General features: G+C 33.1%; 4 protein-coding genes across 12 annotated transcripts; 2 read left to right on the top strand and 2 right to left on the bottom strand.

Annotated features, from left to right (window-relative positions):
* The first annotated feature begins 840 nt into the window (after positions 1–840).
* On the top strand, positions 841–5,174 carry LOC123894130 (beta-fructofuranosidase, cell wall isozyme). The gene is made up of 7 exons (XM_045944028.1): positions 841–1,045; positions 1,205–1,213; positions 1,788–2,659; positions 3,255–3,413; positions 3,630–3,865; positions 3,953–4,043; positions 4,803–5,174. The coding sequence occupies exons 1-7, from the start codon at positions 865–867 to the stop codon at positions 4,980–4,982; spliced, it is 1,728 nt and encodes a 575-aa protein (XP_045799984.1). The 5' UTR covers positions 841–864; the 3' UTR covers positions 4,983–5,174.
* A 2,290-nt stretch (positions 5,175–7,464) lies between these two features.
* On the bottom strand, positions 7,465–11,026 carry LOC123894129 (nucleosome assembly protein 1;1-like). The gene is made up of 11 exons (XM_045944027.1): positions 10,855–11,026; positions 10,623–10,666; positions 10,326–10,421; positions 9,714–9,806; positions 9,519–9,603; positions 9,370–9,431; positions 9,102–9,286; positions 8,840–9,017; positions 8,612–8,655; positions 7,976–8,165; positions 7,465–7,855 (listed from the first exon to the last, which is right to left on the bottom strand). Exons 1-11 carry the CDS (start codon positions 10,892–10,894, stop codon positions 7,787–7,789), a joined length of 1,086 nt encoding a protein of 361 aa, XP_045799983.1. The 5' UTR covers positions 10,895–11,026; the 3' UTR covers positions 7,465–7,786.
* Positions 11,027–12,290: 1,264 nt separating this feature from the next.
* LOC123894127 (disease resistance-like protein DSC1) lies at positions 12,291–19,552 on the top strand. Of its 9 annotated transcripts, none has more exons than XR_006803632.1 (6): positions 12,291–13,107; positions 15,856–16,960; positions 17,063–17,359; positions 17,453–19,056; positions 19,202–19,270; positions 19,310–19,552. XR_006803632.1 is itself a non-coding variant. In XM_045944021.1 (5 exons), exons 1-4 carry the CDS (start codon positions 12,626–12,628, stop codon positions 19,043–19,045), a joined length of 3,477 nt encoding a protein of 1,158 aa, XP_045799977.1. In that variant the 5' UTR covers positions 12,291–12,625; the 3' UTR covers positions 19,046–19,056; positions 19,202–19,552. The 9 variants fall into 9 exon arrangements, 4 of the variants coding, with proteins under 4 accessions (XP_045799977.1, XP_045799978.1, XP_045799980.1 ...); XR_006803631.1 differs by having other exon boundaries at positions 19,173–19,270; XR_006803633.1 differs by having other exon boundaries at positions 12,342–13,107; positions 17,063–17,254.
* Positions 19,553–19,801: 249 nt separating this feature from the next.
* LOC123894128 (glyoxylate/succinic semialdehyde reductase 2, chloroplastic) lies at positions 19,802–23,640 on the bottom strand. Its single transcript, XM_045944026.1, has 12 exons — positions 23,434–23,640; positions 23,288–23,369; positions 22,152–22,217; positions 21,936–22,011; positions 21,791–21,846; positions 21,361–21,445; positions 21,143–21,203; positions 20,777–20,829; positions 20,610–20,680; positions 20,449–20,521; positions 20,220–20,324; positions 19,802–20,127 (listed from the first exon to the last, which is right to left on the bottom strand). The coding sequence occupies exons 1-12, from the start codon at positions 23,561–23,563 to the stop codon at positions 19,957–19,959; spliced, it is 1,029 nt and encodes a 342-aa protein (XP_045799982.1). The 5' UTR covers positions 23,564–23,640; the 3' UTR covers positions 19,802–19,956.
* Positions 23,641–24,715: the final 1,075 nt, after the last annotated feature.

Below are 24,715 nucleotides of genomic sequence, written 5' to 3'. Positions count from 1 at the left end.
CTAAAAGTTAAAATTTGTAGTTTTCAATCTAAGAGCATCTAGAAGAGATGACGCGAATTTTTTCTAACTTAATTAAGATTCTGAGTTCAATATATATCTGACTTATACATACAAATTAGTTTTTACAGCTGCGCGTAGAGAATACTTAATTTACGCAAAAAATTATAGTGTTTGAATCTAAATGTAATTGTTACACTGAAATTTATTATTTAACTCACTTTAAAATTTCGTCAAAGAAGCCATTTTAAACAAATACATTCAAACATAAACCATTTTACATTTAACTCACTTTTAAATTAAATCAATTCATTCAAAATTATTTTTTGTTGTCGTATACTAAGTGTGTGTATGGTAACACAAATAAGCTAGCTTATAGCTTATTATATGAGCTTATAAATTTGTTTCAAAAAATTAGAGGTGTTTAACAAACACTTTAATTTCAATTAGTTAGTTTTTCAGCTATCAGCTAACTTTTCAGCTATTAACTAGCTTATAATTATTTTTTCCAAAACACCCACTTAATCAATTGGCAAACTAATCACTTCTTGGACTTGTGTCCTTTTCCATTTGCGAATTCCACAACAGCCGGCAGATTATTTTAAATAAATAAATGGGAACTCATATAGTCTATAGTTCAAAAAAACAAAAGAAAACTAGGTACACAATATGCAATTGCTAATCCTATTATTATTATTATTATTTACATTTTTTAGTCAAGCGTGTTTATATTTTTTTGGTTATTAAAATAGAAAAGTCAACATTGAAGACATTAATTTTGAACCAAATTGTTGGTATTTTGAATCTATAAATAGATATAGAAGAACATAAAGCTTCACACACCTCATCTCATTCAATTAAACCACAATGGCTTTTTGTCCAATTTTCTTGGTTGCTCTCTTCTCTCTCATTTATGGCAATTATATTATTCCCATTGAAGCCACCCACCATGTTTATAGAACTCTTCAAAGTTCATCTTCAGATTCTTCAAACCATCAACCTTATAGAACTGCTTATCACTTTCAACCTCACAAGAATTGGATAAATGGTAATATCTATATCTTATATATAATTAAACAAGTTTTTATAATTATTTCGTTCATACTCTTGTGTTGTGCTAATTAATATTTTAATTATTTATCTTTAACTAATTTTTACTTTGCTTATTTTTGTCCTTTGACATGTTATGCTGAAATGGAACATGCAGACCCCAATGGTTAGTTCGATCCTCTTTTGGTCTCTATATATTTAGTTTTGGAATGTTCAAATTTTAAGATCCAATTTCTCTATATTAGGGACAAAATTTATTAGAGAAAATGAGTGTTTGATTAAGAAGTTCATTTTGGTTTTTGGTTAAAATTAAAATATTAAACTTAAGTGGTTAATGAACTCTCTTTAGGACGAATCATTCGGGTGAACCGAGTTCGATTCCTGGTAGAAACAATTATTAGCTGGAATTTACTTATCTTCAAGTCAAACTCTGAATTATTGTGACCCTTCCCTAAAAATCAAAGGGTTATTATATACACCCAAAAAAAAATTACAATTTAAAAAGTAACTTTTAATTTATTTTTGAATCAAGCATGCATATTTATTGAAAATAGATTAATATATTTACAAGATGGTTTGTTTTGTGTCGTTTTCTATTCAAGCTAGCATGCATATTTATAGAAAATGGATTAATATATTTACAAAAGTTGATGGTTTGTTTTGTGTCTTTTTCTACACTTTATGGCTGAAAAAGTTAATAATGTCCTTTTATATTAAAAGTGTATTTTTATTTTTTGAAGGACCAATGAGATATGGAGGATTTTATCATCTATTTTACCAATACAACCCTGAAGGTGCTGTTTGGGGAAACATTGTGTGGGCTCATTCAGTATCAAAAGATCTTGTGAATTGGACACCATTGGATCATGCAATCCATCCATCTCAACCGTCAGATATTAAAGGTTGTTGGTCAGGATCAGCCACAATATTGCCAGGTGGCAAACCAGCAATTTTATACACAGGAATTAATCCAAATAATCATCAAGTACAAAATATAGCCATACCCAAAAATATATCTGACCCATTACTTAGGGAATGGAAAAAATCACCAAAAAATCCATTGATGGAACCTACAATTAATAACAAAATTAATTCAAGTTCATTTAGGGACCCAACTACTTCTTGGCTGGGAAAAGATGGGTATTGGAGGGTATTAATTGGTAGCAAAATAAATACTAAGGGAATGGCAATTATGTACAAAAGTAAAAATTTTGTTAATTGGGTTGAAGCCAAACATCCCTTACATTCAGCTGAAGGAACAGGAATGTGGGAGTGTCCTGATTTTTTCCCAGTATTGAATAAGAAAAATACATTAAAAATTGGTGTTGATACATCTATGATTGGTGATGATGTTAAACATGTGCTTAAGGTCAGTTTGGATGATACAAAACATGATCATTATTTGATTGGGACTTATGAGACTACTAAGGATATATTTGTTCCTGAAAATGGATTTGTGGATAATAAATTTGTATTGAGATATGATTATGGGAAATATTATGCCTCAAAAACATTTTTTGATGATGGGAAGAATAGAAGGATCTTGTTGGGTTGGGTTAATGAATCCTCAAGTGTTGCTGATGATATCAAGAAAGGATGGTCTGGAATCCATGTAAGTTTTAGTCCTACTTTTTAATTATTTTTTTGACTTCATTTTACCTTCATCGTTTTCTTAAAAGTCACATTTCTCCGAATTTGTCAATTCTAAAAGGAAGAAAAATGGCTTTTTTTTTCGATAGATAAATTTAGAAAAATGATGGTTTTTTCCTGCTCGGTGAATAAATTCTGGCATCAAGTGGTTTCAGTCCCCTCCCAAATGCAGTTGCGGAGGATCGAATCGCGGTCATTCCTACCAAGTTTAGCGTCAATCACCATTGAACCAACTAGTATTTAAACAAAATTCATTACATATAATATTTTAAACATGCATTATATGGCTTGGTTAAATATTTAAAGAGTTCACTGTAAAACAATAACAACCAAATTAAATCTTTACATTAAGAGTAATAAAATTCAATTCAATTTAAATATGTAAAGGCCTTAATTAAGCAACTCAAGTTAGAGTGAGTTAAATTAATTTATTGATGATAATGACTTGTGATATAGGAGTATGGTTTAAATTTAATACATAACTAGTACTCATTGATCCAATTTATTTATTTTAATAAAAATAGTGTGTTAACTTTCTTTTGAATGCATTTTTGCAGACTATTCCAAGGACTATCTGGCTACATAAATCAGGAAAACAATTAATACAGTGGCCAGTTAAGGAAATTGAAAATCTACGTATAAATCCAGTCAATTGGCCCACCAAGGTGATTAAGGGAGGTGAATTGATTCCAATTACTGGTGTTAATTCAGTACAGGTAATAATTTTTACTTGTTAATGCGATTATATTCAATCATTTTAAAGTGAATAAGTGAAAAAAAATAGAATTCGGAACTCTGATCCTACATATTATATGTAATGTTCCTACTAACTGAGTTATACTCAGAACTCTTTTCAATATTTCTTAAAGAATAAATTACGCTATGCATGATTTCATCACATATATTAATCAATTATATATATTTTTCAACAGGCTGATGTAGAAATTTCATTTGAAGTGAAAGATTTTGGAAAGGCTGAAATATTGGACCATTGGATAGATCCTCAAATTTTATGTAGTCAAAAGGGTGTATCCAAAAAAGGGGGTGTTGGACCATTTGGTCTGCTAGTATTTGCTTCTCAAGGCTTGCAAGAGTACACAGCAGTGTTTTTTAGAATATTCAAATACCAACATAAGAATTTGGTTCTCATGTGCAGTGACCAAAGCAGGTTTATTTTCTATCTTCTGCACCAATTTTTCTAACCAAACTTAATGTATCTTAATCTTATATATACATCTTTTTAATACTTTGATAGGTCATCTTTGAATAAGGATAATGATATGACCACATATGGGACTTTTGTGGATGTTGACCCTCTTCATGAAAATTTGTCACTAAGAACTTTGGTAAGTTTGATATGTTAAGTTTATTTATTTGTGAAACCATTTGAACAATAAATAATTTAATTAAAATGACAGGAATAATTATTCATTAGACTTTATTTATTTGCTGATCAAATTTTGAATTATAATAGCTTCATTTCCTCTAAAAATCAAAAGTTAATAAAAATAAATAACTTAGTGTAATGATTTCTTTGAATCAATTGCTATGATATGACCCACCAAAATATGCCAACTTTACATGGATGTGGATGGTTTAAGAGGATTCTCTCAAGTTGAAAAATAAATTGAGGAAATAATGTTGTTTTTTGGACCATTAGATTATAAATGGAGGACAATATATATATATATATATATATATATATATATATATATATATATATATATATATTTAAAATAAATGAAGAAAAGTTGATTGATGGTTGTGATGTGAAAATTGAGGAAAAATGAGAGAAAAAAATTGAGAGGGTCCATTCTCGATTCCCATTTGTCAACATTTGCAAATCCACATGCATAATTTCTTCTATTTTTTATTACAAATATTATATATTATATATTAAATAATTATACATGAAGAAAAGGTAAACAGACAGCAAGCTGCGCCGCTAAAAAGAAATCGTGTCGCAGGCAAGTTTCGAAGATGCGACATGCAAACGACATTGCATATCCACATGCATAATTTATTTTGTATACTAATACTATGATATGTATTTGTTTATTTTTCCTTTTGCTATACTAATTAATGAGAATTTCTCTCATTAACAGATTGATCATTCAGTAGTGGAGAGTTTTGGTGGAGAAGGAAGGGCTTGCATCACAGCCAGAGTTTATCCAACATTAGCAATCCATGATAAGGCTAAGTTATATGCTTTCAATAATGGAACTTCTGCGGTCAAGATTTCAAGATTGAGTGCTTGGAGTATGAAGAAAGCAAAAATCTATTGAAACTAAAAATGGGAGAGTGATACATTAATCATGATAATGTTTTTTTATTGGCATCTGAAGTAGTTTTATTGATGCTATAGAATAGTAGTTTGTTTTGTTTTAAATACAACATTTGATCATAGATGAGAAAAATATTTGTTTTGTGTGAACATTATTAAACATAGTCAGAAAACTTGTTAACTTATTTTATCATTTATTGTCTCATTCTCAATATTTAATATTTTCTAGAAGCCATGTGTGACATGTAGAACGAGACAGATCAAAATGAAAAGAAATTAAAAAATATAAATTAAAAGAAGTGAAAGAATATATGATAGGAAAATGTGAAATCCAAAATAAAATATTATTTTTGACTGATTCAAAATAAAATATTTTATAAGTATCGTTTAATAATGTAGTTCTTTATGAATAAAAATATAGATTTCTAAAAACTTCTTGCATAGGTAAAAAGCATCACTTTTTTTTTTGTTTGTATAATTGGCAAAGAGCATCACTAAATGTTCTCATGAGCTTAGCTCAGTTGGTAGGGACATCGCACTATATGTGCAGGAGCCGAGGATCGAACCTCAGATACTCCACTTATTCACCTTTAAGGTAAAATTTTTAGCCATCAAGCTACTTGACAAAAAAAAAAAAAAAAAGCATCACAAAACAAATACTAATTATTAATAAATAAATCCATCAAAATTAACCAACTCAAAGTCAAACGTGTAGAATAACAAAATCTTACAAAACATAGATGTAGTTTAGTTTAATAAAATAAAAGTTAATTGGACTGAGAACGCTTGTCCCATGAAGCACTAGTGAACCGTGCATTCCTCCTGAGTTGGGTTCAGGGGCTGCAATTAGTCACGCTTCTCCTATTAATGTTAGTTCGTTCTTGACAGATTTGATGACTTTGCCACTTAGCTATACTCCAAATGGCTTTTGGACGGTAGAACGGGAAGAGGGGGAAGGGTGAAGCAGGCTCGAATAACAAGTCATGCAAGAATGCGGGGATATAGCAAGTAAGCAGCAAGTTCTCCCTTCATGGACCGATTACAACAAGTTTGCGACTCTAATTGTAGTTTTTCTCCCCTTATTTTTACCATTTTTATAGAATTGACTCTCCTATTTAAAAATTTTGCAATTTTGATCTCTCCAACATCCAAGGTCACTCAACATTAGGTCATCAAGCCCTCGCCTGGACTTTTCTCCCCTCGCCATCCTAGGTCACCCCATAAGGAGTACCATCCTCGACATGGGTCAAGTTTGTTCACAACTTAACAATTCATGCATGCATTTCACAATATCTATTAAGTGGGCATAACACAAAAGTCTCAAACATACACCATCATCTTTCACACTTATATTGTCATATTACATTCAAAGACCACGATCGCAAGGTACACGATGTCATTTTTCTGGGTCATTTATCTATTGGTGGATACTCTTAAACATAAATCTACTACCCAATTAATTCCACAATCACTTAATCACACCACAAAATCTGGTGTTCGTGAATTTGCCCATTCAATTGAAACATTGTTTTCATGCGTCCTCACATTTCGTCATAAAACATGTAAAAGTAACTAATTCATAAGCAATCACACCATACTATGGCTTATTCCATAAATTCACAAATAGACATAATACAAAGAATGGCACATAATTCATGAAATGCACATGTAAATCGTACATTCATGGCAATTGGCAACAAAAAATGGTTTCTAAAGCATATTTTAATGCCTACAATTTCCAATGTTCCAATTTGACAGATTATTACTAAAACAGACAACATTTGTGACAAGACTTTGATGAATTTTGGGTGAATACAACATGATCATTTATTCTACACTCATGAATCTCGTGCAACTATATCTCCCCTAATTTTAGCTCGAGTAAAAATTTGCACAGTAAAAGAGGTCAATTGATTCCTTTGATTTCCTACGATAATGGGTGAAATTCTAGGAATTAAAGATCAAAGATAACAAATCATGAAAATGACAAAACCTTAAGTTGAGAACCATGAAATTGAGACTATAAAAACTTACCTATAGGTGAAATTTGATAGCTCTGGCAAAATTTTGCTTGGAATCCCTGAAACTTGCCAAGAACTATGAATTGTTGATGAGCTTTGGATGTTTGACGGAGGCAACTCTAGGAGGCTACAGTTTGAGACTCTGAGTGTTTTACTAGGTTTGATCAAGAATGAGGGTACAAGGTCAAATTTTCTTAAGTCATAGAGTTGGAATGGATTTTAGGATGACTAAAAAATAAATTCAGTCCAAAATTTCACACAAAACTGTCATAGCATCTTACGGCCCTGAAATAAGTCAGTTCATCTACTCGTGAGTCGACTCAACTGAAAAGTCTAAAAACATATTCTTTTTTTTCTCATTCTAAAGTGCTTTCTAAGCCAAACTAAGGTGTCCTACACTCAACCCCTTATTCCAAATCATCAAACAAATCATAAAACACTACGGAATCAAACACAAACAAGTAGCTACAAAATTTGGGGTGCTATAACGGAAGCAGATCTGTACAGATTAATATAATAAACGATAGATACTGACAATGACACATATTCATCACTTTCTTTTAAAACCCGACAAAACAACGAGATCAAATCAATTTCAACGGGCAACACAAAGAATTCCCAAGAATGTCAAGCAAAGACCCAAAAATTTAACAAAAGAAAAGGAAGAAAATACTAGACAATAATAATGTAAAATTGTAGCTTATGACTAAAATAACCGAGAGACTCTACACTAATTATACCAATAACACGAAATATATCGAGGACTGCTGCACACAACTAAACACTACTGCTGCTTGCAATCAGGAGGATGCTCTGCTCCCTGATCTTTGCCAGGTTGGGCCTTGCTACCACTCTGCAGTTAAGACAAACAAAACATCAATATCAATATACTAATAATACCAATTACCCATAATTTAGAAGATAGTTAATACGAAATAACATAATCACCAAACTATGAAATTTGTATTCACACCTTGATCTTGCTCTTCCCTTCATCTTCGTCCTCCTCATCGTCATCCTCATCTTCGTCCTCCTCATCTTCATCCTCATCCTCATCCTCATCCTCATCTTCATCTTCATCATCGTCCTCAAAATCACTCTGTGCAGCTTCTCCCGTAAACCATGACACAGCATGAGGAATAATTTTGTCTCGGATCGTAGAACTGCAAATGCACACCAAGATAAATACATCTCAAAGGAAGAAAAAAAAGTAACAGCACAAGTTGTTGTCTTCTCAGTTCTCATGACATCTATCATCACTAGATTTCATAAATGGCAAGATTTTCTTCCTTAAGTTAATATAAGCTCTTCTAAAACTTTTCTACTTGATCATATCACAAGCATGAAAAATATAGCAATTATAGCATCAGTGACTAGAATTAATAATCTATTCACTATAAGCACTTTCATACTCAACATGTCTAACAACCTTTCAACAAATACCTTTAGTGGAAAGTAAATAAATAAATGCAAATCCATTAAACAAATAATAGAATAGAACAACAGAAGTCTTTTCCTAATAAAACAGAGTAAATTCACCAACAAGCTTTACTACTCAGATCAAAGGAATGAGATATATCATCACTCAAGTATTCACTAGTTGACTTACCCAATATCATAATCATGTTCCATCAAATTCTGAAGCTCTTCAACCTATCCATGCAAGCAACAAAAGCAATGGTCAATAACAAACATTTTACTACTTCTGCTATTAAAAAAAAAACAGTTTACTAGTTTTTAATGTATATATATATATATATATATATATATATATATATATATATATATATATATATATATATATATATATATATATATATATAAATTAGGAGCATACATAATCGTCATCAATATCCTCATCATCCTCAGGAATTTCGGGAGGGTCGAAAATGTTGAAGAAACTTTCACATTTTTCTGTTTTTATGACCGGTTTGGCATCTTTTGATCCTTTCTTTGGCTTCTTCTTCAGAAGCTTTTGTGTCAGACACTTTCCTGGATGCCACTCAATTTCCGTTCTACAATGTTCAAAACAAAGTTTAACATATACAGCGAACAGAAATATGAATATAAACCCTAAGAAAGTAAAAGATATTGCTTACCCTATTGACTTCTCCAATATAGGGTCATCTTCTTCAATCAGGTGATATGTTTTTGTTAGCACAGAATTTTGGAAATAAGGATTAGAATCAAAATAAAACTCTAGCTTGAAACCCTTAGGATTGTCAAGTTTAAACCACTTGATATCTTTGAGATACTTGAGGGCCTCCTCATCACGTTCAGTGATCTATCACAGAAAAAGGAAAGGTATAACTATATGCAGCATTAACAGATAAAAGCTATACAATAGATATACATAAATTGTATTACCTCTTCAGCCAGTGTTTCATTAGTCTTCATCGCAATTAGCCAAAAGCTAGGCACTCCTTTCTCTGAATTAAAGGACAATACAGAATAGTATCAAAAGAGAACATGCATGGCTAAAATCAACACTGTTGAACAAAACTAAAATAACTTACCTTCAGCAGCTTTGTTTTCTTCTCCCACTGCAGCTTCATTTGTAACTCCTTCAACGTCAATAACACCATTGACAATCTCATACCTCTATAGCCATAAAAAATCAATGAAGAATTTTTTTTAAAACCATTATGAACCAGCAAGTGATTCTTTTAAAAAACTAATATTATATCATAACCAATGAGTAACACACACACCTTTGTGTAAAGTGGTTCATAAAACTTCTGGTATTTAGCTTGCAACTGAGCTCGCTCCTCTAAAAACTTAGCCTCCAATTCGTCATGTTTGTCCTGCAAGTTGAAAAACCAAATCAATTTTTCATTTCTTACCCTCACTAATGTAAAATTGAAAACTTCTAGTACAAAGCTACGATCTGAGTATACTTCCCACAACATAAATTAACATAAAGTCTACTCAATGAAGCACCAACATAGAAACTGAACACAACACTAACCCCAACGCTTCGCCACCGATAATAATTTGAGAACATGACACTGAAACTAGCACTAACACTTTGACATAAGCAATAATTTGAGAAAATAGATTAATAGAATGAAATCACATGTTTCCTTGTCAGACACGACACATGTTGGATCAGACATCGGATACACTTTTGGTCTGAAATGTCGGTGCTACTCATTATCAAACAGAAGGATATAAGTATACTACTAGCATAAATAGATTAAAGTCAAGATTAATTTGTTAAAACTAAACAACCCTGATTATTATCTGTATCACTGAAAAAAGTAAACAATTACAACAATCACACCGCACATAAAAACACGAAAAGGAACGTTGGATGATCAAACCTGCAAATCTTTGAGAACCTCAATGCGTTTCCTGACATTGGGTGAAAGTGTTTCCATGACATCCACATGATCCCCAGCCAAGAGCTGAAGCTTATCCTACATAAGCAATAAACATTACACAAATAATTCCACAGAAGAAACACGAAATTAACACTATACAGTTTTGCAATTGATTCTGATTGACATTTTGAAACAGGTTCACCACCATCACAAATCAAGAAAAAATAAACTACTGTAATTAATTAAGTTTATGATTATTAAGAGATAAATTCAGCATGAAATTCGTTAGAAACTTACTTTCAATGCATTAACGAGACCAGCACGATCTTCAGCACTAAGAGCTACATGAAAGAAGAAAAAAAAATCAACACTAGAATTTAGACCTAGGTTTCTAGGTTTGAATCAACGGATAAATAAATACTAGTAGTTCATAAAGTTACTAGGGTTTAATAATAAAAGTGATGATAATTGATAAGATAGAAATGGAGATTCGGCGTGATAAAGAGATTGAAAGTGGAAATGGAATTACCGGCGGCGGCGGCAGGAAGATCGGCGGCGTTATCGGACATGATGAAGGGAGCAGGGTTTTGGGGAGGAGAGAAAATGGGAGAAGGAAAAGTGTTGAGTTGAGAGAGTGTGAGGGAGATTACGAAAGAATGAAATGAAGAGATTATATATAGGAGGAGATTTTTCTCTCTCAAAATCTGAATATGCGTTGTTTGTTGAGTTTGTTTAGACGTGCGGATGGAGAGCGTGGGGAACACAGGTTTATTGGACTTGGATCTAACACCTTGGGCCTCGCCTTTTTCATGCAACAATATTTATTTATGATCATTTCTCTCTCAATACCCCCAAAAATCTCATTTTACCCCTTGCGGTTTGAAAAAAAATTTGAAAAATTTTTGCCAAAAAACTTCGGTTTATATTCACCGAAGCCAAATATTAGACCATTCCGGTAACTGTGAACCAAACATTAGCATTTTCGGTACACATAAACCGAACGTCAGCTTGTTCGGTACCTGCGAACCGAAATGTCCTAGATTTCGGTACGTTGTTATCGAAAATTTCATTGGGTCGCTGAAATTAGGTCATTTTCGGCAAAAGTTTACCGAAATAATTGTTTCGGTACCTGCGAACCAAAATGTCCCAGATTTCGGTAAGTGGTTACCAAAGTTTATCAGCATGTCAAATTTCTTCGGTTCGTATAAACCGCAGTACCCCCAAGAGCAAAAACGAAAATTCAGGGGGTAGAAAAAAAATGAGGGGAGTCGGGAGAGAAATGATCTTTATTTATTTATGGGTCATGCTAACTAGTATTAGTATCCGCCCCGGGCATTAGTTAAGGAACTAAAAAGGGAAAGAAAAGAAATAAATTGTATTGAAAAAACAAAAATTTAAACTTTTAAGATATTGACTTCACAAGTTTTCAGATAATATTATTATCTTTAGTTACCTTAATCAGTGCCCCAGTTAGCATTTTCCTTTATTTATTTAAGTAAGATAGTTGGGATAAAATTGATAAGATATAAATTCATAAGTTACTTGAAATAGCGTTCGAAAACAAACTATAAACTAATAAAATAAACTATAAACTCTTTTTAAAAAACGTTCACCAAACATATCTTTTTTAGTCTATAAACTTATAAGCTGTAAAAAACTAAAAAAAATTTTACTCTCTCTTCTTTTCTCCATAATCAATAACCAATAAAAAAAAAATTTACATCTTCCTATAAAACTTATTTAAAAAAAAATAAAAAAAATCATACTTCAAATTATTATATTTAACTCTTCTTAATAACTGTAAAAACTTTATTTTTCTGGGACGTAGGGAGTATAATAAATCAAGTATAAGCTAAAAATCTGATCACAGATACTGTACATAATATTAGTAATGTAGAAGCTCACGTGGATTGATATGACAGGAGAGAAGACTTGTAATACTACTAAGTCCAGTCCACACCTTGTTTGGTGGTGGGTCACTGGGTCTATTTATTCCAGAAAACACACAGATCTATTACCAAAAAACCAAACCTTGCATTTAATTTAAGATCATCTCAATCTCAATTCTCAGAAACTTAACACCTATTCTATTTTTCAATTCTCATATTTCATATATTTTTTGTAAATCTTAAACCAATCGTTACATCAAACTACATACATAGCACTTTTTTTTTATAATACATATACATTTTTGCATTTTGTTACCATTTATTCATTAATTATTATTCCCCTAGCTGATGAAATTCCATTAATCTATACAAGTGAAGTTTGATATATTGGTAATACTAAATATATATTGAATGGCATCTTCATCATCTTCACATCATGTTCCTCAAATTAAATATGATGTATTCATTAGCTTTAGAGGCACAGACATACGTCATGGTTTTTTAGGCCATTTGAGAAAAGAATTGAGGCAAAAGCAAGTTGATGCCTATGTGGATGATAGACTTGAAGGAGGAGAAGAAATAACACAAGCACTTGTTAAAGCCATTGAAGGATCACTTATTTCTTTGATAATATTTTCCAAGGACTATGCTTCTTCAAAGTGGTGTTTGGAAGAGCTTGTTAAAATTATTCAATGTATGGCTAGAAATAAACAAATTGTCATCCCTGTTTTCTATAATGTTAATCCAACGGATGTAAGGCACCAAAAAGGGACTTATGCTGATTCATTTGCTAAACATGAAATAAATAATGTAAGCTTAGCTAAGGTGCAAAATTGGAGATCTGCTTTGACTATTGCTTCTAATCTTTCTGGATTTCATTCATCAAAATTTGGGTAATTAACCTCTCTTGCTTTTATCCCTTACACATGTTTAATATTTTTTTAGGCTAAATTGCAGTTTTGGTCCCTCACGTTTTCTAATTGTGCAATTTTGGTCCCCCTAGTTTTAAACTAGCGATTTTGGTCCCTTACGTTTCTTAATTGTTTGATTTTGGTCTCCTAGTTTCAAATGAGCAATTTTGGTCCTCCACATTTGCCCCCTTTTGCATTTATTGGTCCATGTTAACTATTTTGACAAAAAAAAAACTGTTGATTCTAGTACTGATAGATGATCTTACGTTGTATACCATAAAATCCTGAAAATTTAATAAACGAAAATAATAATTTAATCATCTCTTCTATGGCCCTGATAGATGATCCTACACTATATACCATAAAATCCTTGTAAAATAGATTGAGAAGAATCTGAGAGTGAACTAATTAATCTCTTACTAGAGTGTATGAGTCTAAGAATGAACTACCCTATTTGAACAAGAGAGGTTTAAATCAAAATAAGTACCTCAACAATAAGCAATTGTGTATGACTATAAGATGTATGAATAATACCTCAACAATGCAAAAATCATACTAGACGTGTGACCGGTGGTATCATTGATGGACTCTAAGTCTTCTCAATAGCGAACTACTATTCCACCATCGGAATCACCAAATACCAACCATAGAGATTCCACGAGTGTGAGAATCCATAGCAGTTACAGGCAAGACTCACCAACATGTTGGATGAAGGTAATCATGGTTTTGGGTATCGGAATTCAGAATTGCAGACTCAATCAATGCAAAAGGGGGCAAGTGTGAGGGACTAAAATCGCTCGTTTGAAATTAGGGGGACCAAAATTGCACAATTATGAAACGCGGGGACCAAAATCGCTCGTTTCAAACTACGAGGACCAAAATCGCACAATTAGGAAATGTGGAGGACCAAAACTGCAATTTAGCCTATTTTTTACCCATTATTTATTAAATTTAGAAGCTATATATATACTACTCATTACATATTTCAACTTATATTATAAAAAAAAATTACATTTCAACCTAAAACAAGCTAATAGTGATAGTTAGTCTCATAAGTATAGTTCAATTGATGATATCTACTAGAGACATCATTGGAGGGATCGAAGTTCGATTCTCTACTTCTTCACACATGAAATGACGCGAATCTCTTCTAACTTAACCAAGGTTCTAGGTTCGATCTCTGATAAGAAGAGTTAGCCGCTCATTCAGTGCACGATACCTGATTTACACAAAAATTTTAATATACGTATCGTATCCGATATTCATACGGATCCGATTGTGCATCATTGTAGGGCACAAGTTTAAAGATACAACAGCTCTAAAGGTGTGCACTTTTTTTTATGCCTAAATAGGATCCACGGAGCACTAAACTTTAAGAAAGCACTAAACTTTTCTGGGCACTTTGAATCCATTTCAAAGAATAGCACTATTGCCGTCTTTGCCAAAGACACTTTCAAAGACCATTTTAGAGCTATAAATAATAAACAAAAGATTCTCACCTCACCTTCATCCACTTGCATAACATAGGACTGAAATGAAGCCAAACCACACATAGAATAAATATCCAGCATCATTCCTAAAACAAACAAACATACAACCAAACCAGTACAAGATTGTCAACTGAAGATCCATTAAAGGAGAATATGTTGAAAACCCAACCAGAAACTTGCCATCATGCAAAGAAGGTATGTATGAAACTCATATTCTTGTTTTTCCCACATCACACACATGACAATGAACACATTCACTTTGAACGTTTATGTGTGTGGTAGAGGCAATTTCTGGCTAATCTCCAGATAAATTACTGACTTTATGAGTCCCTATATTAAATTCTAATATCATATAACCTGTGGAGTTGGAAGGATTTTGTCAATGACTCTATGAACAATTTGTACTCTGAACTATACCTTTATGTAGCCTGAAAAATATAGGAAACAATAGTTAGTACTCCTTCAGAGTTGGGTCAACAAAAGTTGATGTATTTTGTTGAGTGATCTGTCTCTTATATTTATGACTGATAGAGTATAATAATAATAATAATAATATAAGTGAGACACTATGGGAGCCCGTCTACAAACTTTTATGCCATTAGTAGTTTGGTGAGTAACAAAAGAATGACCTTCTAAACTCTTAGATTTGGGAGTTTGGCCTAACTCAACTCTACGAAACCGGCTTGTAAGGTGATGATTGTCCTCAGTTATAAACATATGAATGGTGGGTAACCTGATCAGAAACCTGATAACAAGTATCCCAGCGGATCGTGGAGGAGGCTCTGATACCATCTTAGAATTGAGAGTCGAGTTTAACTCATTCCTACAAAACCGGCTTGTAAGTTGATGATTGTCCTCGCATATAAACATATATTCTGGTAATCTCGATTGGCCGGAACTTTCGCTGCCACAATTTTATAGAACACGTTACATAATGAAATAGGCCGGTAATCTCTCATAGATGGAGGATTATCAACCTTAGGGATCAAAGTAACATCTGTTTCATTCAGCGATGAGAATAAAAACTCAGTAGCTTGTAGAAAAAAGTACATTCGTCTAATTCGAACTACTCCATATTCAAGTGATAAAATTAAAGATGGTCATAATATTAATGGTTTACAATAAAAATTTGTCCTTTTGATGTATGATAAAATACGTTACTCATGTCATTCGACCAGATGTTAAAATTAATGATGGTTGCACTAAACATGATAAACATTTTTTTTTTCTTGTTGTATAGGGATGAAGTTGAGCTTATAGAAAAAATTGTCAAATATTTGTCATCCAAGTTGAATGTTATGTACCAAAGTGAGTTAACAGATCTTGTTGGAATTGAACAAAGGATTGCAGATTTAGAGTCACTGTTATGCCTAGATTCAACTGTAGATGTTCTTGTCGTTGGCATTTGGGGTATGGGCGGTATTGGCAAGACAACTCTTGCAGCTGCAGTGTATAACCGTCTTTGTTTTGAATATGAAGGATGTTGCTTTATGGCAAATATTACAGAAGAATCAGAGAAGCATGGAATGATTTATCTGAAGAATAAAATTCTCTCTATATTGCTAAATGAAAATCATCTACATATCGGTACACCTAATGGAGTTCCACCTTATGTTAAAAGAAGGTTGGTTCGTAAAAAAGTTCTTCTTGTTCTTGATGATATCAATGATTTAGAGCATCTAGAGAATTTAGTTGGAGGACTTGATTGGTTTGGATCCGGTAGCAGAATCATCGTAACAACCAGAGATAAGCAAGTGCTTGGTAAAAGAGTCAATTGTATATACGAGGCCAAGGCATTGGAGTCTGATGATGCTATTAAACTTTTCATCACAAATGCCTTCAAAAATGGTTGTCTTGACATGGAATGGATTGAGCTATCAAGAAGGGTGATTCATTATGCTAATGGAAATCCATTAGTTTTGAAAGTTTTGGGTTCTTTTCTTTATGATAAAAGCAAACTAGAATGGGAAAGTCAGTTGCAGAAACTTAAGAAGATGCCTCATGCAAAAATTCAAAATGTATTGAGATTGAGTTATGATAGACTCGATCGAGAAGAGAAGAACATATTTTTATATATTGCATGTCTGTTGAAAGGATATGAAGTTCAACAAATAATAGCTTTGCTTGATGCTTGTGGTTTCTCAACAATTATTGGGTTAAAAGTCCTTAAAGACAAAGCCCTTATAATTGAAGCCAAGGGCGCTGGAAAATCAATGGTTCTGATGCATGACTTGATACAAGAAATGGGCTGGGAGATTGTTCGAGAAGAATGTATTGAAGACCCTGGAAAACGCAGCAGGTTATGGGATCCTAATGATGTTCATCAAGTATTGACAAATAACACGGTAAATAAGTACTAATAATTGTACTCAAATATATCTTACAAATCAGTTATTTAAATAATATTTCACATCGTATATTAATTTATCTTGTTATTATATTTCCAGGGAACTAAAGCCGTCAAAAGCATAACTCTGAATGTCTCGAAATTTGATGAGCTGCAGTTAAGTCCTCAAGTCTTCGGTAGGATGCAGCAGTTAAAATTTCTTAAATTTACCCAACATTATGGCGACGAGAAAATACTGTATCTTCCTCAGGGTCTTGAATCTTTGCCAAATGACCTACTGCTTTTTCAATGGGTTAGTTATCCTTTGAAATCCCTGCCTCAGTCTTTTTGTGCAGAAAATCTTGTTGAGCTAAAGTTGACTTCAAGCCGAGTGGAAAAACTTTGGGATGGAGTCCAGGTATTGATATATACCATGTATAAGATATAGTTTTTGTGATTCTGTATTTACACGATTTTAACTCGTGTGATATCTCTCTTTTATCTGTTGCAGAATATTCAACATTTAAAGAAAATGGACCTCAGTTATTCCAAATATCTGCTAGAGCTCCCTGATTTTTCAAAGGCCTCAAATCTTGAAGAAATAGAACTCTATGGCTGCAAAAGTTTGCTTAATGTTCATCCTTCAATTTTACGTCTCAACAAGCTAGTGCGACTGAACCTATTTTACTGCAAAGCACTTACCAGTCTTCGAAGTGATACTCATTTAAGATCCCTTCGCGATCTATTCCTCGGTGGTTGCTCAAAACTCAAGGAGTTTTCAGTGACATCTGAGAATATGAAAGACTTAACTTTAACTTCAACAGCTATCAATGAATTGCCCTCATCAATTGGTAGTCTCAAAAAACTCGAATCATTGAGTCTTGATTTCTGCAAAAGCCTAATCAACCTTCCAAATGAAATTACCGACCTGAGATCACTTCGAGCTCTTTACATTCACGGTTGCACACAACTTGATGCATCAAATCTTCATATCCTAATTAGTGGTTTAGCTTCTTTAGAAACGTTAAAGCTGGAAGAATGTCGTAACTTATTCGAAATTCCAGACAACATCAGCTTCCTATCATCATTGCGTGAGTTGTTACTAAAAGAAACTGATATTGAGATATTTCCTGCAAGCATCAAGCATCTTTCTAAGCTGGAAAAACTTGACATAAAGGGCTGCAGGAGGCTTCATTATCTTCCAGAGCTTCCGCCATCACTGAAAGAGTTTTATGCCACTAATTGTTCATCTTTAGAGACTGTGATGTTCAATTGGAATGCTGCTGATCTACTACAACATCAAGCATATAAGTTATATACACGATTTGAAAATTGTGTTAACTTGGATGAACTTTCACTCAGGGCAATTGAAGTAAATGCTCAAGTAAACATGAAGAAATTGGTATATAAGAATCTCTCAACATTAGGAAGCAAATTTCTTGATGGTCCAGTTGATGTGATCTACCCCGGAAGTAAAGTTCCAGAGTGGTTTATGCACAGAACAACACAGGCTTCAGTGACTGTTGATTTCTCTTCCGCTCCAAATTCCAAGTTTGTTGGTTTCATCTTCTGCGTCATTGCTGGTCAGCTCCCATCGGACGATAAAAACTTCATTGGATGTGACTGTTACCTGGAAACTGGTAATGGCGAAAGGGTCGCTCTTGGGAACATGGATACATGGACTAGTATACATTCCCCCGAGTTTTTTTCCGACCATGTTTTTATATGGTATGATGAAATGTGTTGTCTGCAAAACAGTGAACCCAAAAAGGAAAACGTGGAAGAACTCATGGCCAATTATAATCCAAAGGTTTCATTTGAATTCTTTGCTCAAAGTGGAAATACTTGGGAAAAGAGAGAGAGTAGTATGATAAGAGGGTGTGGAGTGTGTCCAATATATGATACAGAATATTTTGATTTCATTAAACAAATGGAATTGGAGTTGGAATTCACACTGCAATCCATTGCTAATGAAAGGTTAGTTCAATGCAGTGATAAGAAAGAAACACTAGACCCAAAACAACCATGCAAGAAATTCTTTTCACACGTTCAAACTGGAATTTGGAAGAGTGCAACACAAGGCTTGAAAGATATATTGTTGTGATTTTTTGTAAGGTAAAATTAAATCACTATTTCTCTATTGTTTAGATATCAGTTTTAACCACATTTATCATATTGTCTTTGGATGAGATATGTTGTAACTTCTACACTTTATCTCTGTCTAACTGCAGCTGTAAATCTAACAAAGATATATATGCAGGATCCTCTCCTACATGCATCCATCTCCAACAAGAAAAGATGAGAGTGAAAGGAGAGAGAATATGAGGAGGTGATTGGTGGTATCATTGAAGTAAAAGAATATGAGGAGGTGATTGGTGGTATCATTGAAGTAAAAGACTATGATCGATTAATATAACATTAATTTATTTATTTTTATAAATTTTGGAGAATACAACTTGTAAGTTTATAAATTTATTCATTCAGCATATTTTGAATGTTTGATAGTTAAATAACTTCTTCATTTGTATTGTTTCGAATATTCCATAGTTATATACAACTATGACAACGAGACTGCGCAAATGTCAAGCTTTTGGGCGTAACTCTTGATCCATCTCATGCACCATCTCTCAGCAGACCGCCACAACTAGTGAAAGAAGGCCCTCGTCGAAAATAAAATGACTTTTTCTGTAATAAAAAATCAATCTGATCATATATAGTTGAAATGCGCTTGCAGTAACAAAAAAATTCATCCATAATTAAAAAAAAGTATTACTTGAAGTTGCTTGTAAGAAGTATGTTATGAAAGAACAAATCAAGGAAAAAAAAATGGTTAAGATAGGGACCATCTATACTTAAAATATTTGTTGAAAATAATTTTTTACCAAAATTTTACTCACTTGAAACTGTATATATATTCTACATTTTGGGAATTGCATTTAAATTGACTAGTCTCACAAAGTCGCAACCTTTCTATACTTGATTCCAAGTCAACTTGAACATGTCTTCATAAGAACCTCATTGGTTTTCTGAGTGCTGAAATTTGGATTTTAATGCTTCAATGACCGCTGAAAAGTCCTCATCGCTATAGCCGTGTGATTTTGCAACTTTATATAACTCGTTAGCAGCTGCTGCAATCGGAATAGGTTGGGAAACAGACTCTGCTAACCCCAGGGCAAGTCTTAGATCCTGTAACCATTAATTCTGTTGTGTGAGTACAAAACTAATACTGAACTTTAAGAGTTACTAACAAGTATCAAAAGGAATGTTAATTTACTTGCCTTCTGCTGATGCTTTAAGGGAAATGCAGTCGGATAATGTGACTGTATCATGGATGGGCCTTTCATCGAGTACATCGGAGCACTAATCGCACCCTGTGAAATTACCTGCAAAATTTCCATTTCGTAAGGGCCCAATATAAAAGAATGGTTATTTCAATACTCGTGACCTATGAAGCACCGACACGGACACTATAGGTTTTATTTTGTGAACTGACGAATAACTGAATACCTCCACTAGTACTTTTGGATCCAGCCCAACTTTCTCACTGAGAAGTAAACCTTCAGAAAAGGATGCCATCATACTATAAACCAATGGAAAAGAGAGAAATAAGTAATGTTAAACGCAGGGTCAAATGGAAGCAAAAAAGCAGGAGACAAATTTTAAAGGACCTGCCCATGATCATATTGACAACGAGTTTCATCGCAGCTCCATTTCCAACATCACCAAGGTAAAATCTAGACTGCATTGAAGCATAAAGCATACATATTATATGAATTAATTGTTTGCTTTAAAAGAAAGATCGGAGATTTTTTGTTAATGGACTGGATATACATACTTTCCCCATGATGTCCAAGAATGGAGCAACCGTATCATAAAGATTCTTGTCCCCTGAAATATTATATAATATACATCGTCTCAGTTTCTGTAAGTTCCCCATTCTCTATTATGACTAAAGTCTGAATAAATGTTGCGCTGTTATGTATTAAAACAGGATCTATATAAGAAGAAATTCTTGACAGTATAACCTATATTTGCAAAGACTTTGTGAGTTAAAATTTCAAACATACGTAGCTATTGGAATCAGTGCTGCAACTTACATGACACGTCCTAGCTGAGTTTTCTACTTATAAAATAAAATCCTTCACCAACTCTTTTCACATGCCAAATTTAACAGAGTTATAAGTACTTGAAGATAATTTACCTGCTGTAAGAAATATCAATTGTCCATCTTCTGCTGGCTTTTTGGAACCTGAAACTGGAGCCTGTAGGTAGACAGAAATCGCTTCACAAGGCATTACAGCTTACATATTCGTCTAATCATATAACTTAAGCATGCAATGAATAATACATGTCCTAACTAAATCTCACCCTGTATGTTCCATAGGGAATAGTAGATAGGGAAAGTATAGAAAACCATACCTCCAAAAATAATGCTCCAGTGGATTTTATCTGCCCATTAATCAATTTAGAAGTGTCCACATCAACAGTTGATACATCCACATATCTGAAAATATATAAGGTATTAAGCTTATTAACAGACTATGGAGGCACATCACAGCATACAGCCGGAACACAATATCTTCCTATCATTTCATTACTGAAAAAAGTAAACAATTGAATAGATATATGGCTTGCAGACATTAGTAATGTGATGAAAATATATGCACGTCATGAGTTGATAACTATGGATAGACTATAGTCAAAAAGTTTCATCAGTCGGATGATAAGGGCACAAAGAGAACAGGAGACGGGCGAATCGCTGTATTGGAAACATCAATATCCATTTCAAATTCTATTATCTGTCAAATTGTAGCAATCTATTGAGAATACTTTGAATTAAATATAGCACCCTTTTCCTGGACCTATTCCATTTGCAGCTCCATGTTTACCAAGAGCAACATCAACCTGATATATGGAATAGAACATATATAACTAACTCATAACTTATACATGAGCTTTAAAAAAAAAAAAAAACTATACAGAAATATACACACCGCACTTTGAGGATCAGCAAGCATAGCAAATGTGAGATCGCAAGATGTCGCTACTTCCTCAGGAGATGGTTTATATCTACAGAAACAAAATGTTACGTGTCTTCAAACGCACAATTTGAAATTCATAGCATATCTTCTCTTTATGTTACGTGTCTTTGAAAATGTTAAGTTATTTTAAAGTGTAAGTAATGGAAATGTGAATTATAAAGAACTTACTTAGCTCCCAAGTTGATTAGAGGATCACACTTGCTCTTTGTCCTATTCCAAACAGTCAAATCAACTCTACAACAGGAAAATTTTGAGAACTAATTAAGATATGAAGAACTTGTATACATCTTGCACATATATAAGAGAAAAAATGACAACAAAAGTATGAAATTTTTAAGGCATGTTAATCATAAGTCAGACTGAAGAATAAAAATTGAATTAGAAACTAGTAACACCTAAATATGTAAAAAAAAATAAAGACAAAATATGAAAAAAGCATTAGAAACTAGTAGTTTAGCAGAAATGTGTGACATCAATATTACAATTCTTAATATAACTTTATTTTTTGAAAACTTGGTATCCGGCATTAGGACCGACTAATCCGAGGGGACCAATCCCACCGCCCACTTGCGGGGGTCTCATTTAAAGCCAGAGTTTTTTGCTCTGTATGGACTTAGCCCACCGAAATTGGCACTAGGGAGAATCGAACCTGAGACCTTGAGAGGAGCATACTCCAAGGACCCAAGCCAACACCACTAGACCAACCCCAAATGGGTTCAATTCTTAATATAACTCAAAAATGGAGAAAATTATAGAATAGTAGTGAACAAATATTATTGATAATTTGATCAATTGAATAACAATGAATACAATGTTGGGGGGGGGGGGGGGCGAGGCGCTTGCCCCTGCGGTATGGTTCAAGGGTATTGTTGTTATTATTTGGACCGAATTATTATAAATACCGCGTAACACTCAAACCCTAATTCATTCACTTAGCTAATAGAAACGAACTGTAACGACTTCTACCGTCGGACACTAACCCACCACTTGGGAAACTCCGTTATCAAACTTCTTGTGTGTTCATTGTTTGCTTTATTCGTTATTTCCTTTTGTTACTAGTTGTTCCAACACATTGGATCCTATTTTTTATACATAAAAGTCTATGAAAATGAGAAGAAGATAACGACTAACAATGATAACTAACTTTTTTTTTTATGTAAACTGAGTTTCCTCCCACACAACTACGAAGACTAATTCCTGTAGAAACTAAATGAGCAACAAACTCTCTCTAAGAGTTTTAACCTTCAGGATGATAATAACCAACTACTAACAAACTTATATCTAGGAGTAATTAAGATACATACCCAGCTTTGATGAGATTTTGTGCCATTGGGGTGCCCATGATTCCAAGACCCAAAAATCCAACACGTGGAGGTGTCTCAATCCCTGAAAACAAGTATGAGTACAGAATTGAGCTGAATTTGAAGAGAGTAAAGTAGTATATATATACCTTGGGCTTGTGGTTGAGTAGAAGCGTTTGAAATATGAAGAGAGAAGTGGCGATAGTTGAAGGTAGAGCGCATTGCCATGATAGGAAAACGGTGAAGAACAAAGTGATTGCAGTTTATGAAGCTGCTCATGTTCTTCTTTGTTGTTTGTGTTCCTATGAATTCGATAGACACGATAAACAAAGATGGATAAATTATAGATATAGATAGCACCCGAAAAATAGATGCCAAACATTTTTATGTTTTTTGTTTTGACATTTTTTATTTTTATTTGTTGTTTTAATTACTTTCATATAGATATTCCTGACCATGAACTCATAATCGATATAATCGACAAAAGTTAAAACATTCGATTGGGTATGAGTTGGGTTTCTGGTCAATAATTGCGAAAAATCGGGCATGAACGATTGTATACGAACGAGTGCGAGTTTCTAAAATTTATCTCTCTATAACCGAAAGGTCCGAAGCCGACCGAAGAACCATTAAGATGTAATTTTTTTTTCTTTTCTCCCTCTCAATCTCATATAATCTTCTCTTTCTTGTTTTTATCCATATTTGATATAAGAGAGAAATGTTATATTTTACGAAGCTCATAAGTTATAATACGTTGATGAAGGAGGTGCGAAAGATATTCTAATATATATTCTATATTTATTTTAATTTCTACTTCTCTTCTACTTGATCTTTTATTATCTTTAGATTTACATATTTGAAACAAATTAAGTGCATTTCATCCCTCTTTGTTTTTAAATTTAGTTCGTCTATCTTTTATTGCATTGTGTACGAAGTATTGAACTATTCGAAAATTGTGAATTTTTGAATAATATAGGAATTTTAGATGTAAGCGAAGTTTCAATCTAACCCGTAATAACCGACTTGTTCGACCAGCCACCCGAACAACCCGAATATATAGACGGTCAGAATTGAGTCCAAATTAAATGTTTGCGGTTTTTATCAATTTGATGATTTTCAATCCGAACCCAACCGAAACCGACCAATGATCATGCCTATATATTCCTTCAAAAGATGACCAAAAAATATTATTCCTTGAAATAAATAAACTTAATTGCTTTTAAGGGAAATTAGTCATTTTAATATATTTTTTTTTCAAATTAGTCATTTTAAATGGCTTTCTATTATGTTTTGAATTTGATTCTAATACTTTTATAAATCATTTATTCCAAAATTGTCATTCATTTATCTTTTTCAGTATCTTAATCGAAGAAGTGTTATCTATTCGTCACATTTAGATAAGATGTGCACTTTTAGAGATAGTAAGGAAAT

Source organism: Trifolium pratense, linkage group LG7 (genome assembly GCF_020283565.1).
Source record: "Trifolium pratense cultivar HEN17-A07 linkage group LG7, ARS_RC_1.1, whole genome shotgun sequence".
Lineage (NCBI taxonomy): Eukaryota > Viridiplantae > Streptophyta > Magnoliopsida > Fabales > Fabaceae > Trifolium > Trifolium pratense.
Note: the sequence above shows the minus strand (reverse complement) of the source record. Positions and strands in the feature narration are given on the sequence as shown.